Source organism: Lepidothrix coronata, unplaced genomic scaffold (genome assembly GCF_001604755.1).
Source record: "Lepidothrix coronata isolate B3197 unplaced genomic scaffold, Lepidothrix_coronata-1.0 Scaffold4, whole genome shotgun sequence".
Taxonomy (NCBI): domain Eukaryota; kingdom Metazoa; phylum Chordata; class Aves; order Passeriformes; family Pipridae; genus Lepidothrix; species Lepidothrix coronata.
The window spans coordinates 8,924,385-8,944,073 of record NW_016690184.1 but is presented as its reverse complement, the minus strand read 5'-3'; the positions used below and the strand labels follow the sequence as shown (position 1 = coordinate 8,944,073).

The 19,689-nt window shown below is 38.6% G+C and overlaps 1 protein-coding gene across 5 annotated transcripts in view; it reads right to left on the bottom strand.

Moving 5' to 3' along the window:
• Window positions 1-1,692: 1,692 nt before the first annotated feature.
• The window catches only part of LOC108503063 (cytochrome b5 reductase 4), a 36,164-nt gene continuing 18,167 nt past the window's right edge, over window positions 1,693-19,689 (bottom strand). For all 5 annotated transcript variants that reach the window (XM_017826639.1, XM_017826650.1, XM_017826661.1 and 2 more), the window contains 6 exons: window positions 11,778-11,918; window positions 10,459-10,611; window positions 9,698-9,848; window positions 4,758-4,844; window positions 3,217-3,381; window positions 1,693-2,287 (listed from right to left, as the gene is read on the bottom strand). In XM_017826639.1, coding sequence (XP_017682128.1) covers window positions 2,233-2,287; window positions 3,217-3,381; window positions 4,758-4,844; window positions 9,698-9,848; window positions 10,459-10,611; window positions 11,778-11,918 — 752 coding nt within the window. In that variant the 3' untranslated portion in view covers window positions 1,693-2,232. The remainder of the gene's footprint in view (window positions 2,288-3,216; window positions 3,382-4,757; window positions 4,845-9,697; window positions 9,849-10,458; window positions 10,612-11,777; window positions 11,919-19,689) is intronic.

Here is a 19,689-nt window from a genome sequence, read left to right as displayed (position 1 = left end):
CAGTAACATCATCATCTCAGTATCATTCAGGTTTTGAGTAGGAATATTTTTAGGAAAAAATAATAAAAGTCAAAAGTGTTTTCTTTTTCCAGCATATCACTGATGCTTCTGCTCTGAGGAAGAGAAACCTGTTCAGAACTTTATAGTAGAAATATCCACAAATATGGCATTGCAAAATTATAACTGAAAACATTCAGATCCTTCTAGATGACTAAATTATGACAATACCACCATCTCTTCTGAAATAACGTTGGTGTTTTCTGTCACTGAGACCCCATGAAACCCCCACAACATGTAAATCAGGTTTAACCCCTTAAAAACAGTCCAGTTCAGCTGCAGCCATCAGCATCTTGCCACGGCTTTTTAATCTTCCCTTGGTCACAAAACTGGTAACTTGATCACAATCCAGTCACCAGAGACCCCAGTGGCGCTTCCTCAGCCCCTTCTGTGGGCACTGGGATTTGGGGAGTCTCTAATGCCATTTCAGTGCTGGGTTGCTGAGGTACCACCTCAAATGCTGTGTCCAGTTCTGAGCCCTCACTGCAAGAGAGACGTTGAGGGGTTGCAGAGCATCCAGAGAAGGGAACAGAGCTGGGAAAGGGGCTGGGGCAGCTGAGTGAGCTGGGAGGGCTCAGCTCGGAGAAAAGGAGGCTCAGGGGGGACCTCGTTCTCTGCAACTCTCTGACGGGAAAGGGGGAGGCAGGTGGGGCTCAGGCTCTGCTCCCAGGGAACAAGGGACAGGATGAGAGGAAAACTGCTTCAAGTTGTCAGGTTGGATATCGGGAAAATATCTTCACTGAAAGGGCTGTCAGGCATTAGAAGGGGCTGCCCAGGGAGGTGGTGGAGTCCTTATCCCTGGAGGTGTCCAAGGAACGACTGGACGTGGCACTCAGTGCTCTGGGTTGGCTGACAAGGTGGGCACTGGTCACAGGTTGGACTCGAAGATCTTGGAGGTCTTTTCCAACCTTAATGATTCTGTGAACTTGTTACCTATAGGCAACGACTGACAAGATCCTTTTCTAACTTCAAGTCCAATAAACATGGGGCACTGAAGCGATGACAGTTCAGTTTAGCATAGCCAGTCACTGTCAGATAGCTATTTAACCTTTTTAAAGGGTTTCATTAAAACATTTTTCTTGAATGCTGAAGTATTAATGCCACAGCTACAAGTCTGGCTGCTTAGGAGGAAGAAATACCCATTCAACACAACAGGAAGACAAAGAGTACTGGATGTCATACAAAACAATGCCCACAGATATTACTGACAACATCTAGAAGGGGAAGAGCTGCTTTACTGCTTTTTTCTCCAAACTGCAATTAGACAGCGGATTATTTTCTCACAATAATACACTTTTAATAATGGAGTAAAAACCACACTGATTTAAATAAAATAACCTCATGTAATACTAGTGCAACCTGTCAAATATTTTTATATATTTCTATGGTCCTGACTCTGGTACCTGTGGGCTATAAGCTGTTTTTACCCTCAGAATGTCTGATGACGAGGGTTGCCCAATAGCAGTGAGGTTACATGGGAAGTTTTGTGGGAGACCAAGACTCTGTGTCTCTGTTTTGAGTTCTCAGATGGTGTACCAAGCTTGTGGAAATCCTTCTGTATGACATTGTAAACTGAAAATACAAAAAAAGTTACAGAAATGCATAAAGTAATGTAAAATTATTATTTTTTTATTATTTGATGTAAATTTTATATTTTACCAAAGGTACTTTTATTCTTTGTTTACAAAGCCAAAAATGTATCTGGATCACTTGCAAGTCAAATAGAGACATCAGATGAAAAAGAACATTTTTCAATGACCAGTTACCTGAGTTACAGTGCAATATTTAATTTCAGACAGTATTGCTCTTAAGACATTTTACAGTAAGAAATAATAAGCTTTATCAAGTCAAAACCTAAATCAGCGCTTTTCATAAATTCAAGAATTCTCATAAACCAACAACATGAAATATCTTATGTAATGTATAGTATAATTTTTTGCTTGCCTCTATAATAAATTAATACCCTGGATGACTTAAGTATTGAAAAAATATTTACAAAAAGAAGATAAAACACAGTATAAATTTTTTTTCAAAGGTATAATTCTTCCGAGAAACAGTTTGGTACCAAGAATGAAATTTCAAGTCTTACAAAATTGCTTCTCACTTTTTTAAATTCATGAAGGTAAATAAATAACACTGAATTATACAAACAAACATTGATATCCTCATATGGGTTTATGCAGTAAAAGCATGTATCTCTTCTTGGGAGTATCCAAGATTCTTCAGATACCTGAAAGTCACAAATCAAGTTGGCAATATTAATATTTGGAACCTAAAACCCACTGCAGACATAGATCAGTCAGCACCATCTTGTTTTTATCCAAACATGCACCATGACATTTACCCCCGCAAATATATTTAAGAAACAATGCCCAGGAGCTGAGATATACTACATTAACTTTTTGCATCCTGAAAACAATTTCTAAAAATAAATACAGACATAATTTGAATTATCTCAGATTTCTCAAGAGGTAGCATTATTATTGGCCCATTCCACCCTCCATTAAATCCACCTTAACTTCACTAGGACTTCAGAAATGCAAGTGATGCAACCATATTGGTTCAATATTTTGAAGGTGGGCAAGAGAAAGTTAGTGGATAAATTTATCTCTAAATATGCATATAGAATAAGAAAAGTATTAGGTACAGCCATAAACAAATGCATTAATTAAAAAAAATAAGCAAGAGAAATGTTTGTATAGAACAATTGTTTTGAACTTTACTTCCCTAACTTAATTTGGCAAGCTAACACCAACACAGAAAGCTTATTTCCTATTACTGCAACTTTTCTATGAACATCAAATTAAAAGCAGCATTTAAAACCTTGGGGAAAACCAGTCACTGTGAAAGAGATGTTCTTACAAAGTTTTGGACGACTTACTAGAACTCATGAAAATTACATATTTCTGATACTTACTTAGCTACACACTAAATATAAACACATTCCTCAAGTATGATATCAGGTGATTTTTTTAAATTCCTTTTTTTTATAATTTCTTTCTTTTTGTTTACATCTTAAAACATTTTTAAAGTTTCCTTGCAAAGCAGAAAATGTAAGGCCATTTTTGAAAGTCTACCAAATCAGAAACACTATACCTAACTAGGTGATCAAATTTTTTAAAATTCTTTGCTTTCTAGTTCATCATTCAAAATACTCACTGTACTCCTTGTTCTGTAAAAGGTGTTGGACCACAGATGCAGATAAGCACTTTGGAGTCTTTTCTGCTTCTTTTCACAAACTCAGAGAGAAGAGATGAAGAAATCTTCCCCTGTTTACCCACCCAGTCCTTTGTTGGTTGTGAAAGAATGAACTGAACCTCAAACCTGGTAAGCAGAAGAATATTTCATAAATATTGCCTCTGATTAGAAATCTGCTACACAAAATGCTATTGATAAGATACTGATGACTTTACATAGTGTCATTACGTGACACTATGATTACTTTCCTGTTCTGCTCAGCTCCCCACTGCAGTATCAGATCTGAGCGATATTTAAGTTGTTCCTATCGATCAAGTCAGTCAAATCGCCTCTAATATTGCATATTTAATTATTTAACCAAATCTTTCAGTGTTAAAAATTCCAGCTGCATATTTCACCTTTCAAAAAAAAAGCTGAAAACCAACCAACCAACCAAAAAACCCCCAAAACAACAACAATGAAACCAGCTGGGACCAATTAAGATACTAAAGCACAGATTTTACTGTGAAAATGCCAGCACAATTTAATTAATGAGAAACTATTATAAGTGGTTTCAAAAACTCACTAACAGAATAGTAATTCAGTAAAAAAACAAGCACTTGTATATCTGAGGCTCTCACTGAAAGGGAGAAAGGGTTTTTACTGTAAATTTGCACAATGTCTAGACTATGGAGCTTTGAAAGTGCCAGACATCACAAGGGTATGAAGTATTGATTTTTCACTTCAGTGTTGTGAAGGAACAAGTGGTTTCAACCAAGAAACAATTCAACTAACAATTAGGTAAGCATAAACAAAACATACTTTTATCATGTAAAATCTAAGCAATGACAATTTATCTAGTGATAACAGCAAGGAAACTGAAATTAAAAGGTAATCTGATAATCCTGTTTTTCCTGACAAAACTATGGCCTGCTGAATTAAATTGACATTACATGGGTACTAGTGCATTTTAATCCACAATTAAAATGTAATTGAGAGAAAAATGCAATAATTAGTAAGGAAAAATGAAAGTAACAAACGTATTTAAACTTTGAATTTCTACATAAATATTTTCCCAACAAGTGACACCAAAAAGACTTTTCAAGATTTCTCTAAATTCATAGTGGGGTACACTATCCTCTATAACTTCTATGCCCCTTTTGCATATCTGTGTTTTCTATTGTTAAGGCTAAAGCAAATTTTCTTCACCATCAAAAACTTCTCAGTCTTAAAAAATCACTTCATCTAACATGTAACTAACCAATAACCATCTACTAAACACTGTCCAATGAAATCCCTGGCTTCCTCTGGGAACCTACAGAACATAATGACATAACCTCTGCTATGCATCTGTGACCAATACAACTCCTTCCACTCCCTAACTCTCATTATATCCTTAGCTAAGAACTTACGGAATCAGAATCTGTCCTTGTGCCAAAGCTGTACAGTTAGTCTAAGTCCCAAGACTTGTTCTCCTATAGACTAAGATGGTACAGGTTGTTCTCCATAAGACTTTTAAATACCTTTCATCTTTAAGAGCTAATTGCTCTAGTTCATTTCTCCAAAGTATGTCATCTTCTGTTTTGTTGAAGAAGATCAGCTTCGCTGTCCTTAAAAAAAAAAAAAAGAAAATTTAACTGCAGACTGTTTCTGTATTTGAAACATGTTAAACAATCAGAACTTATTGTATCATACAGAAACCTTTTACTTACATTTTTTATTTCTTTGGTTTTTTGCAACTCTTCAATCCTCAAACCTTTTTGTCACTAACCCAATATAATTTCTTGCTTGCTGTAACTGAAAGTCTGTTGGACTAGTGGCCTTTCTTCTAAATGCCACAACCCTGCCTGCATTTGCACCCTCTAGTTCAGGAATTCCTGTCCTAAGAAAAATAAAGTCTCTTAAAGTTACTAAGACCTGTCTGAAATTACAATAAAACTTGTCAAGTTTTATCTAGTGGTTTCTCATTGTTTGAGCACTACAATTAATAGCTGGTATATGAACTCTGTACACCTTCTTAATATTACACACATCAGCTTGTAGAGGTGAAACTGGAATTAGGAAGGTATGTCAATATTAATTTTATAAAGATGAAATGTTAACACAGAGAAGAAAATTAATGCATAACTTCAAGAGCTAACTACAGCTCTGTACCAGGTCCAACCCTTAGCCCTGCATAGGACCATCCCCAAGAGTCACACCATGTGCCTCACAGTATCATCTAAATGCTTCTTGAACTCTGTCAGGCTTGGTGCTGTGACCACTTCCCCAGTACCCAACCACCTTGTGGGTGAAGAACCTTTTCCTAATATCCAACGTAAATTTTTCCTGACACAACTTCAGGACATTCCCTTGGGTCCTGTCACTGGTCACCACAGAGAAGAGATCAGTGCCTGCCCTTCCTCTTCTGCTCACAAGGAAGTTCTAGACTGCAATGAGGTCTCCCCTCAGTCTCCTCTTCTCGGGACTGAACAGACCAAGTGACCTCAGCCGCTCCTCATACAGCTTCCCCTCAAGGCCCTTCCCCATCTTCACTGCCCTCCACTGGATGCTCTATAAGAGCTTAATATCTTTCTTATATTGGGGTGCCCAAAACTGCACACAATATTCAAGGTGAGGCTGCACCAACACGTAAGACAGATGACGTACTGTTAAATGCAAGCGGTTCCTGAATTAATCCCAGAGGGCTTGTTTTTTCTACTCAGGCACAGCTCTGCACAGAGAGAGCACGTTGCTGTGCTGTCAGAAGCAGTAAGTTTGGTGCCCTACTTGCAGGAAGCCAGAGCACTGGTGTTACAGAGCAATTTAAATTTAGTAGTAGAATGGCTAAGGCTTCGTAAGAGAGTAGGCCTAGAAAGCAACACTCCAAAGTAGTATGTTAGCAACCTTGTTTGTGAGCAGGGAATGTGCTGAAGAAGTGGAAACAATAATCAAAGGATTTAGTCAAGCATGTATATAATGATTTGTTACCTTAGATGCAGTAAGGGTCTGTTAAACAGTTTCTAGGAGTAAGACAACCTAAACAGATTTATGATTAGAGTAGATGATTATCAATTGATATCAGTATGAAGTATGAGCTTGTTTGTAACTGAATGTAACTGTTTTGCTGTGGAAACTGCACAAGTATAAAAGCTGAATTGAGAATGAGGGTCTTTGGAATCCTGACTTGGGACGCTAGTCCGCAGGTTCCCGGGCCCTGAATAAAGCACCGCATAAACCGGCACTCTGTTGGTTTGTGTCTTTGTTTACGGGCAACACTGGGATGCATGCAGAACCACAAGCGTACCTGTCAGCTAAGCTTGCTGGTCTTGCACATCACACAGTCCTGCAATTCCAGCTCCACAACATGGCACTCCACTACCCAGTGTACCATTTACAAGCCAAGCTTGATTCTAAGAGACTAGTGCTAGACACAGTATGTTTACATGATCCTGCACAGGAACTATTAATTCCTATCACCTCCTGCTCTATACTTTGCAGAGAGCAATCTTTCACACATACTTTCACACATCTTTCACATATGCTAGGGCTTCTGCAGAGAGTTCATGACCTCCAGCTGTTCTTCAACTGCAGGTTAGAAGCCTATGTTCTCCCAGTTTGAAGAAACCACATTTTTCTGATTTCTAACCTTTTTCCCCCTTTGCAAGCACTTCAAGATACCAGTAAAACTCTTATAAGCTACATTAGATGCCATCTTGTATTTGAGAAACATTTCATTTTCTGCCGTCAAAATACAAAAACTCATAAACATATAAAATACACATCACCTATAGTGTACTGAGAGAAACAAGTTCCAGATGCATTACAACTCAAAGTGAGATACAGTGAACAAGCTTTGGGAACACTTGCCTGGTATAAAACAAAACAGCCCCCAAATCAGCTACACTGTATCCTCGCTGGGGCCCTCTGAAAACCCAGAAAACAAAGCTCACTACAAGAAAGAATGCAGTGCTCTAAATGCTAATGGCATGGTGCACCACAGCATCGAGTGTTACACAGGTGAGGAAAAAGTCAATAGAAAGTGCATAGGAAAATCATGCATTTTGTTCATTGGGTACAAAGGTACAAATTGGTTGAGACACCCTTACTGATACTTCCCAGTGTAGACAAATATATCTGCTGCAGTGCTGCTCAGTACTCGGCACTATCAAGAGAACAGAAAACCCAGCTAAAACGAAGAGACATGATCCTCACCAGTAAAGAAAAGCTGGTTGAGACAATGCTGACAAAAGTTAAGATAACAAATTAGAAAGTTCATCAGCTCTTTGGAAGGAAATAGGGTGAATCTGGCATACTGGAAGCTACTTCAAGGGATGTAGATTTTAATAAAGTAAAAAAAATTGGTATGTGAGGTCCTATGGAAAGCTGTACAGAGAGGAGTTAGAGACCCTTATAGGATTTTAGGAAAAAGAGGAGGTAGAAAGTTACAAAATCACCTTCCAAACAAGAATGATGATGAAAGTGGGATACTATATTAAAAGTGAATATGAGGACAGAGTGGTAATTTAGGAATGAAAAGCTGGAGACAAGGGAAGATGCAACTATCAAGGAGAATCAATAAATGACTACAAGCCTCCTATACTCGATAAGAGCATTAGCCCTCCATCTAGTGTTTAGTGCCTTTTTAAAGAAATGTACCTATTAACTGATAACTGATTGCAGTTATATATCAGTAAAAAAGGAGCAAAAAAACCCTCATCTTAAAAAGAAAGCGTAGAGGACCACTATTCTTTTTTAATTAATACTTTGGCCAAATACAGTTTGGCCTGTAAGAGAAGAAACAAGTCATTATGACTTCAGGATCATTATCCTTCACAAAAGGATAATGCAGGCAAGAAGAGAACAAATTGTTTTCCCCATTTACCATAGGCAAGAAATAGCAGACTTAAAAGATAATAGGGAAACTTTGACTAGACAGTAAGAATGAAAATCCATTGATCCTAGCCCATTGCATAACAGCAAATGCTGCTTAGGGAGGCTGCAGATTCTCCAGCACTCACGCTGCAGCCCCAGAAGTTCAGCAGCACTCGCACAGCACTCCAGACAGAGGCTGCTTTGGCACCAACAGGTGACAAGTCAATCACTGCATAGATTATTCCTCAGCTTTCTGCAATTCATGTTCCTGCAAGTGCAATCCAAGCTTAGGACAACAGTTACTTTGTCAAATAAGATAATTCTATGGAAATCATACTTATGTTGTTTACATGTACATGTATCTCATGCATATAAACATACATATATTAAAGACATTCTTGTAATATTTTCCCAAAAAAGAAAATGATGGTTAAAGAGCACATATAAGGCCAAGAAACTAAATTGCCTAGAACAGTCAGAAAACCAAATGTTTAAGTGTCTGCATATAACCAGAACCTGTACCAGATCAAGTCATTCACCTAACAAGCCTCCACAGCAAGAAGGAAAAATTTGTTTACTTTGAATTGACTAGTAAAGGAAACAGATGCTGCTGCATCCTAAACTAACATTGAAGTTCCATAAGAAGTCATGCTGAAAAGTGTTAAAAATGTGCTTCCCAAGCATTTTGTCAGATGATAGATTTACCCTTTGGATTGGCAAGGCCAGCCAGCCACTTGCTATTTGCTACTGACAGTACAGGACGCTTTGGAAGAGCTAGACAGTACACAATCTCTCTGCTCACAAAACAGGATTATATGTCATTGCTGAAGTATAAACAATATAAGAATAGTGTCTCGATTTAGGGTTTGTTTGTTTTTTTAGAAACAAACTTCTGCAGTACATCTCATCCTTTTTAGCTTTAGTATGAAGATTAGTGTCCAATTAATATCTCTATGCTGTTTCAAAAGCAGAAGTACTAGTTCTGGGGTTCCAAAGGACATAACAACCTGTTCCCTTACCAAGTAAAAGTAATGCTTTCTTCTGTAGATTTTACAAGCAGAGTATAGAATGCATATGCAATACACACCTTTCTATGCATTTGAATACACTTAATGCTCTGCTTATAGAAGTGGCACTTTTTTTAAAACTGGAGCTCATCCAGTAACAATGTGTTACTGTCGCTTAGCAGGTGAAAACAATATGCTAGCTTTTCAAATATATCAGAGAGAGGTTATAAGTAAACAGTTTTAGCCCTTCTCAATCCAAAAAACAATATCTACATTGAAATATTTCAATACTAAAAAGAGACACTGAAATGGAAAGCTAGTTAAAAAAACCTCCTCCAAGTTTTTACCCAGTGAGCTCATTTGTACCACAACTAAAATCCAAAATGCAGATCAGCCCATTATGTTGAGGGTAGCCAATAACCAAATATGTGCAAATTGCCTAAGCTTCTGACACTCTTCCCTTAAGCATGCCAGTTCTTGGCATAAGTTGAAGACAAATGCTTTCATACCATTTTATTTTGTTAGTTGTTTTATTAACACTGAGGCTTGCCCATTATGTTTCTTCCTTCTAACTTGGGTTAAATCACAAGAATCGTACATACCTGAGACAACTAACTTCAGTCAGAGCAAAATTCAGCAGTTTAACCATTGGTGTGAAGCCTGTGCCTCCTGCCAATAAAATGAGATCTTCTGAAGCTTGAACTTGTGACTTCTTGAAGTTGCCTTCAGGATTGCTGACAGAAACATAGTCTCCTTTATTAAAAAAAAAAAAAAAGAAAAAAGAAAAAGATAAACATTAATTAGATGAAAACAAGCTAATCAGTATTCTGATTTTTTAAAGGCTATTTCATATTGCCTTCATCTTTGTAGTATTAAGGTTCATTTCAGAAAGGTACTATACACTTCACATAAGAATCACTCTTGTTAAAAGAAGAGATATACAATTAAAAAGTTTTGTCTTGATGGATTTTACAAGATATGAGTACACAAACATTTCCGAAGTCAGTATTAAAAATCTGCCTCTGTATCTGAAATGAAAAAGGAAGTGCATCTTAAGTCCCATAAAACAGACCTAGCTTTCTTTATGTGAAAGTACAAAAACTTGTTCTCAGAGCATCAGACATCAAAGTGATCAACTCTAATGTGTGACAGTTCACACGGATCAGTCAGGAGAGCTTTATGTAATGGACAACTCCTAGTTACAGTGAGGATAAGCCTGTACATTTAGGGAATGGAAAACAAGGTTTAAGAAAAGTTGTAAGTATGTCCCAATATATAAGTAGGTAAATGATAAGAACATCGAAATACTCACAGTGAATCTTTAAAGATAAGGCAAACACAAAAAACTCCACCATATACTTACCAATTTGTAGGTGGTCAAGTGCCTGTGTGAACAGCCCACAGGAATAAATTTTAATCATTAAATATATATGCACACCATCATGGTGAGATGTTTCTTGGAAATCCAATGGCAAAAAAGGCAATACAGGTGTGTATGGTTTTACTGCCTCTGTCCCTAGAGAGTAGACCAAAAGATAGTTGAAATAATATGAAAAGCACTCTAAATCCAGCTACTACAAACAAATACCAAAATAAACAATGAGTAAATAAATAATCTGTATATCCCATAAAAATAACACCATCTCATACTTGCTTTTATGCAAGTATATTACTTTCCACTGCACCAGAATTGGAAGCCTTCTACTCCCAATTAAAAATTTCAGGTCACTGCACAACATGTTATTTCTGTGCTATCTAGCAATTCAGAACACCAGATTAAAAGATCTTCAGTCATCCCCGAAGAACCTGAAAATCTAAACAATTTCATTTATTTTCATTTATTTCAAGAACTTGATTTTTTCTAAATTTAAACAGCAGAGTTCTAGTACTGCACAGTTATATTTTCTTGCAGTATAATTTCAAAAATCCATTGTATAATGATAGAAAGAAAGATCACAAGAGTTGGACACCAGCAAAGCATTAGGCAGGGAGGAGGAGGAGGAGGACAAAACAGTTCTCAATTAAAGGATATTTAATAATTCTTCTGAGAAATCTCTCTACCATGCATATTGCAATCCAAGTATAGTGACCAGTATAACCATTAATATACACATTTTAAAAAGTACTTTTAAAAAAAAAAACCAGATATTTCTTTGGCCTTCCATTTCCTTAAGTCCATCTTTTACAAAATTTTGAAGAATAGCACATAAACATGCTTTTCAAGATACATTCGTCTCACAGCCTTGTGTTATCATTAATATTGTGCAACTGGAGTATAAAGTAGTGCTACCATGACTACTATAAATCCCTCAGAAGAAGGGGAAAAAAAGGAAAAATTGCAACAATACCCTCCTCATTTCAAAAAATTAAAAGGAACTGACTAATGATACATAACATATACGATAAGTTTTCCCCCTTCAAAGATGAACAGCACTACTTCAGTAGAGAGAATGTTCTAAAGAGAGAGTTGAAAGTAGAGACAATAAGGTCAACAGTAAATGCCAGCCACCTCAACAGTTAGCTTTCCATCAATATTAATCCAGTTAGTTCATTATTAAGCACTGATTGTGATTCTGGAAGCAGAGACTTTCTAACTACGACAAGGGAATTTGTGGCCGTGGACTTGGCATTCTCTCAAGACTACGAAAAGGAATCCATTACTACATTCTCAATTTTTCTTACCTGTAATAATTTGTTTGAGGTAAACATGTTGTCCAATGGGAATACGGAGATGTGTGCCCTTTGGCAACATAAAGCAGAAGAGCTTGGTGTCATGGGTAACTTCTGTCTTAGAAACCAACTTGCATTTTCTGTAGAACAGTTCTACAAACATGATTTTACTTGTTAGTTAAGTCTCAATCTGTCTTTTTTTTCTTATATATCTTTCAGTAAGAGATAGAGAAATATACGTATTTCAGTATATACAATTATAAAAACACTATAGATGCTTCTTGTATAATTACTTAAAATTATTTTTACAGTTTTGGACTAAGGACTCATTTATAGCCTTACTTTGGCCCTCTGAGTTATCAGCAATGACTGGGAAGAAGTAGAAAAGCATCAGAAACTAGCAGAAAACAGAACCCCTTGTACTACACTGTACCTGCACTGAATTCACCTTGTAACTACAGCAAGAGTACATGTATGCAGACCAAAACCAGTTGGCGTAACACAAATGAAATATAAGCCAGCAGAGCACCACAGTCCTTAGCAACAGACTATCCAAACCCACCCAGCATCTCAGATATTTATTGGCCTGACCACCCCATTCTGTTGCACTTTGACTGTTATTAGCACAAGAAGAATTTCTGATACAGCTTTGCACAATTTTTCAGGTACACAATTCCAATGCTTAAATGCTTATACATGAAATAAAATGAAATGAACATCTGTGCCTACATAGGCAAGAAACACTTCAGCATTATCAGTAAATATTTTAGACATGAATTGGTGCCTTTTGGCTAACTAGGAATTATGCACTCCAGTTATATGTTCACATGCTCACTTAAATCAACTACAAGGTCTTACGTACAGCATAAATTTTTGTTAACACAGCTGTTTTGGGGGCGAGGACATTGGTTTCAAATACAGTACTTTTCAACCTGTGCATCAACTAAATGTCTGGCAAAAGGTAACTGAAAAAAGAAAGCATTTAAAATAAATAAATAAAAGCACTATGTAAGGTTTGCATTTCAGACTGCCTCTCTTACAACAGGGGTAATAACCCATCATTTATGCTGGAAACAACCTCTGTGGCAAAGCACTCAGTGTAAGGCTGGCCAGCCCTGCACCCATTTTAACTAAGCAGCCATCCTGAGCTCTGTAATCTGCATCATTACAGCACTTCAGGGTCTAAGGGAGGATTTGAAAGCACAACAAAGTAGAGGGCTATGTCCTGTTGATTACAGCCAGAGACTGCAGAACATTAAGCTGGGATGAAGCAGCAAGGAAGAAGTACTTCAAAGAACAAAGGGCATGGATGCTTTCCTTCTGGAAATAAAAAATGCTTACAAAGGTTAATTTCACAACAAATGCTAAATAGAGGAAAGTATTTCTCAGCTCTCAACTATAATATAGAGGAGGCCTACAGGGAAGCCGGAGAGGGATTCTTTGTCAGGAACTGATGAAACAATAGGACAAGGAATAATAGATACAAACTGAAGGAGAGGAAATTTAGGTTAGATATTAGGAAGGCAGAGGCAAGAGTAGAAAGTACCAGCTACTATAGGAGATCAGGTTCGAGGCCATCTAAGAAACCTGAAGGTGCACAAGTCCATGGAACCTGACGAGATGCATCCGTGGATTCTGAGGGAACTCGCAGAGGAAGTGGCTAGCCACTGCCCATCCATGTGGCACTCTGGTAAAGTTCCCACTGACTGGAAAATGCGAAGCGTAACCACTGTGTCTGGCAAGATCACAGAGCAGATACTCCTGGAAGTTATGCATGGAAAATAAGGAGGTAACTTGTGACACTAAACATGGCTTCACTACAGGCACAGATGTTCATTTTATTTTATGTACATGGCCTAAATCCTGATGTCCTTCAAAATTCTTTCTTGAGTCAACACAATGACTCTTCTTAAGTGCCTGACAGAAGGCTTATGCAATTTTCCAGTGAAGTCTCCCTTAAATACAAGACAAAATGTAAAGGAAATTCTAGGCATTGCTGCAGCTCCAGCAACCACTGCCATTGCTTCCTTGCTCTTACTTCCAAGAGCACCAGAGAGAAGCTCAAGTCAGTAAGCCTGGCTGATCTTTATGCTTAACTAGGGCTACAATTCACAAACAGACACTGATCACTGGACTTAAAAAAAACAACACCAAAACCAACCATCAACCAAAAAAGGTTAGAGGGGTTTGCAGTAAGCTAGCCTGTCCATTCTCCTTCCCCAGTGTTCCTCAAGAGTCATTTAAGGACCACTTTGAGTACTTCAGTAATTGCATGTAATGAATTATCATTTTCCAAGTAATTTATCTGTACTGCAGTTTCCTTAGTCCAGGATTATTACCCCAAACATTTTGCTCTTTCCAGATATTCTGGATTAAAAACACAGCTAAAGAGTTTGCTGGAGACTAGTTACAGAGTGCTCTGTGACAGTGCAGTCAATTGCTGCCTGAAGGAACAGCTATCACTATCAACATTCCCTTCTTCAGTAAGTGCAGGATCACAACTTGTCAATTCAACCACAACAGAAACCAAATAATTTTAAACAGGGGACAGCTTTCAAACCAACAATAGTTATCCACCAATTATTTAAAAGTTAAGGATTTAAACAGTATGTTCTAGCTCAGCCATGCTTCTTTCTAAGTGACTTTATTTCCAAGGGTATAAATAAACTCTGCTAGAACAGTCAAGCATCTAAATACATGCAGTTATGCCTGAAATATACACTCAGATTACTAAATCTCAGCTGCACATGCACTTTGGCAATGGACTAAATTAGCAGCAAATTCCTTACGTACCAGTATTGCCACAGTGGATGACCATGGCATTTTTATGCATATACTTGTTTTCTTAAATTATTCAAATATCTACTAATGAGTTTATCCACTAAAAATGCCTGCACAGACACAATGTAAAGCCTCTGATATGGAATAAATCTTCTTGATTAAGATTTTCTCACACCTTTCATTTAACATCCTACAAATTCCTTATTTTGAATGAGCAAACATTTCAGATGAATCAAAAGAATGCCTAAAGCCCTGAAAAAATTGAAGTCAATAATTCCATTTCATACCAATCTTGAAGTAAAGCAACTCTCCAGCTATATAAATATTATTAAAAGTTTTTTTGAAATTAGAAAAATAATACACAGTAAGATTGCAAAGTACAGTACACAGATAAATATGCCAAGATTGCTGTCAGTTCTGTAGACTTAAGAATTGCTTAAAGGAATGTGTGAAGTTGGTAATATAGCTGTAGTGGGTTGACCATGGCTGGACACCAGCTACCCACTAAAGCCGCTCTCTCACTCCCCTCTGCAACTGGACAGAGGAGAGGAAAAAACCAGCCAAGGATTCATGAGTTAAGAGCTGGGAAAGGTCAGTTACTGATCACCATCACGGGCAAAACAGACTCAAAGCTGGGATACTAATTAAATTTATTACTACACAGGATCAGAGAAAAAGAGTGAAAAGTAAAATAGTCTTAAAAACACCTTGCCCCCACCCCTCCTTCCTTCCATGTTCTCCCTCCTCCCCCCCAGCGGTGCAGGGGGACGGGGAATGGGGGTTACAGTCAGTTGTTGTTTCTGCCGCTGCCCAGGGAGAGGTGTCCTTCCCCTGCCCCTGTGGGGTCCCTCCAATGGGAGTCAGTCCTTGATGGACCTCTCCAGCGTGAGTCCATCCCTCGGGCAGCAGTTCTTCCCAAACTGCTGTCCTGTGGGTCACTTCTCTATGGGGTGCAGTCCTTCACAAATGAGCTGTACCAGCGTGGGTCCCCCACAGGGGCCACAAGTGCTACCTGGGAAAAACTCGTGCCAGCGTGGGCTCCTTTCTCCATGGGCTGCAGGTCCCTGGCAGGACCCTGATCCATCTTGGGCCTCCCACAGGGTCACAGTCTCCTTCATGCATCCACCTCCTCCAGCATGGGCTTCTCCATGGGCTGCAGGTGGGTCTCTGCACCCTGATGGTCCTCCATGGGCTGCAGAGGCACAGCTGCTCCACCATGGTCTGCATCATGGGCTGCAGGGGCCTCATCTCCAGCACCTGGAGCACCTCCTCCCCCTCCTTCTGCAGTGGTGTCTGCACTGTTGTTCCCATGTTCTCACTCAGCTCTTCCCTGGCTGGAATTTTTTACTGTGCGATAACTTTCTTTTCATAAATATGTTATCATGGAGGTGTTACTGTCACTCTTGATTGGCTTGGCCTTGGCCAGCAGCAGGAAGCCCATCCTGGAGCCGGCTGGCATTGGCTCCACCAGACAGGGGAAACTTCTAGCAGCTTCTAACAGAAGGCACCCCTCTAGTCCCCCTGCTACCAAAACTCAGCCACAGAAGGCCACTACAATAGCCCATAATACTGATCATCTAATACGCTTACAGATATTTGGGAGTGGAGAGAGAGAAACTAAAAAAATGATTCATCAACTGTTTCCTGAAAATTTTTTGACCTTTACAACCTGACTAATTCCAGCCTTTTCCATATAAATAACCTTTGCCTCCCTGTTTTTCTTTTTATTTTGCCATACAGAACTTTTGTCCTGATTCACTCAATCTCACCTTTAAAAACAGAGACCTGCCTAGGTCTAAGTAAACTTCTAGTTTAGTTTGTAGCCTTTGCCGTATTAACTAAAATTAGTTCATTATCAGTGTGTTGTGGTTTAACCCTAACTCTATCCCTGCCAAAACTAGAACACAGTGGTTTCAATAAAATCTGGAGTCACAAGCAAAAACAAGTGGCAATGCAGAAAAAGCCTTTCAACAAGAGAATACCAACCCCTAGTAGCAAGATGAAGCTGAACACTTGCTTTCATCAGCCCATGAAGCCAAGTTAACTGCCAGATGCAAAGACACATGATTTGGTACTATGCATAAACAAAAGGTATTCTTCTCTCAATTTTGTAGCACAATGAAGCGTCCAGAAGCAAACCGTAATTTTCAAAGTGGAGAAAGTAACTACTGACGAGGTTAGCTTTGATCAAGCTTTCTGCAGACATCAAGTGCCAGCATCACAGCGCCTGATCTCAGAGAAGCACTCCCGCAGCTCCCTCCTAGCAAAGCTTTGCCACAAAAATCCAATATTATCACAGGGCAGAGACATCATCCTTCAAACTGAACCTCTTCCTCTGCTGGAATCAAGAAATGCAGCACATTGATTCATAGGCATATAAATTTAATTTTACTAACAAAACTGCTGCACAGATAATGATACCTTTTGGAGAGTATTAGCCTTTTGCCTACTGTGTTCTTCCTTGTCATGAAAGGGAGTTTAATTTAAGCATTTCTCCTTGAATTATGCTTTTTGCTTTTCTTCAATGATAAAACTTCAAAGACAATTCTTATTTCTTACTTGTAAGTCATAATGCTAGGAATGCTAAAGCAGCAATATTAGCCTGTTCGCTTGGAATAGAGTTTCAAACAATAAAAACCGAATCCCTCCACTGCCCCTCCCTCTCAAGCAGAGGATTTCCACCCCACTCCCAGCAAGTATGTATCACTCAACAGTGTCCATCAGCCAGTTGAACGTTAATCCTTGCTTTGTTCAGATTATTTCATTACAGAGCCTCAAGTACTATTAGTGCCAACATAATGGAGATTAGACCACACAGCTGAAGGAAGGTGGCTGCCCACCACTCCTGGCAGCAGTCTAGTCTTGGAGTTAAGACAACAGTGAACCCTTACTGCTAACCATCAATTTGTCAGTATTCTCAAATGCTTCAGTTAATTACTAGATTTCACAAGCCAGTTCCTATTATCCAAAAAGGCCAGCCATTCTCTTCCCAGATGGTCTCTCTCCCCTCCCAAAATAAGGTTTCCACTGAATCAACATCTGCTAAACCTTCCCTAATTATGCAGCAAATAGCACCCTGTCGCAACACAAGTCTTGCTGATATACATTAACTGCTGCATCAGCATTCTTTTTCCTTCTGGTACTTCCAACAAAAAAAGGTTTATGATCTTTTACTTAACGTGGACTAAAACCACTCCATCATGGCTAGGCTTCGCGAACGAAGATTTGGGAAGGCTCTATGCACATTTGCTACAGGCACGCTGGTGGCTTATGAGGCCAATACGTGACAGACATATCCGATTGCAAAAGGCACAGCAGAAAGACTCCTTAGATGGTGTATTCTGCAATACACGGTTCTTTCTGCGTTGCCTTTTTTCCTCGAGAGTGATCCTGCGTGTGTTCTCGAAGGAGACAGCTGCGTTATAGATGGTGTGTCTCCAGGCCTCCCGATTTGAAGCCAGAGTAGACCAGTTATGGTGATCAATATGGCCAAGGTTGAGATGTTGTTTCAGGGAGTCCTTGTATCTTTTCTTCGGGGCTCCTCTCAAGCAGCTGCCAGTGGCAAGTTCACCATAGAGCAGGATCTTAGGGAGGCGGTGGTCCTTCATCCTTGAGACGTGCCCTGCCCATCGCAGCTGCGTTCTCAGTAACATGGCCTCAATACTTGTCCATGAAACAAAGAAATTACATCCTATTTCAGCCCTCAGAGGTAACAGCACCTTGCTTCTTTACTGAACACCCTATGCATCTGCCAATAGTTGCACCCTCTTTAAGAAAGCATGTTCCAAAACAAGGATTTGATTAAAAGTTCAGAATCATTTTCAGAATTATTCTCCATGAGGAAACCCCCCACACACACACATCCAAAGTCACCCATACTAACATAATTTTTCACTTTCATATGGCTGCTGCTTTTGTATGCATGCCCCCTCACGAGTCGGCTTTCATATCTTATTTCCGAGAAAAGGCACCTAAAAGAAAATCGTGTCAATACCTATGAGAAAACCTGCACTCTATTACTGTGCTGAGTGCTAATTTGGTCTTTTGGGGTTTGGTTTGCGGTTTTGTATCTTGGTTGCTCTTTTTGGTTTTGTTTCTTGGTTGTTCTTCTTGGTTTTGTTTTTTCTGTTTGTTTGGTTTTTAAATGAGAAAGTCTTATCTTACTTTTTTAAATACTGCTTTTAAATTTCACAAGATGCCAGCAGGGTGACCACTAGTTTTTGTTAATGCTTTTAATGACCAGTTTCATGATAGCTAGCAAAGAGTAATAACGCCAACTTTCCTACATTGACAAGCTAATTATATTGAATTGTGTTTTCTACTGGGAGTATAAATAATTATTCCTCCAGAAAAGCAAGCACTTCCTTCTTAAGGAGCAGAAGTGGTATTGAATATTTTTCTGAATCTCCTGATACATCCTAAGATAGAGTGTAGTTCACTGAAATTGCATTAATTTTTCTTAAAAAATTCCTCTCACCTTTGAGGAAATTCAACAATTTTGTTCTTTCCTTCCAATTAACTAAGACACACTGGCCAAAATGTTAGTATAAACTCAGTGGAAATTTGAGACTACATAGGCAATTTACCTGAGAGCAGGACTTTCCCAGCTTAAGGGGAAAAAAGGAGAGGTTTATGCTAATTGTTTCTTCATAACATAAAGTTATCATAAGCTTCCAGTACCATCTTTGCATTATGTCATTGTCCCTGAAGAAAAGCTTCATCGCTTTTTTGTAGAATTTAGACTTAACTGTTTCAAAAATAAAGATTAAATAATTTTGAAGCGTAGGGGTTTATGCACGGAGGTCACCTATCCCTCCTTTACAAACTCATTCATGAATGCTGTCATGTGAACAAGTTATAACAACATAAAATCAAGGAAAGTTTTCAAGTGTTAATCCTGTTTTTCAGCCCTTCTTCCTGTGCTTTGAATACAAAGGAAATGTTTGAAATGGTCAATACAATGGAAATACTAGAGAAAAACTCAAAGATAAGAAAACCCTGAGGAATTAAATATCAGTGCTCCCATAAGCACTTACTATTCACAGCCTCAGAACAACCTTACCACCAAACTGGAAGCGTGCAAACATTGCAGGTAAAATCACTACTTTTCTTATAAAGTTTAAGCTACCAAAAAACCTACAAA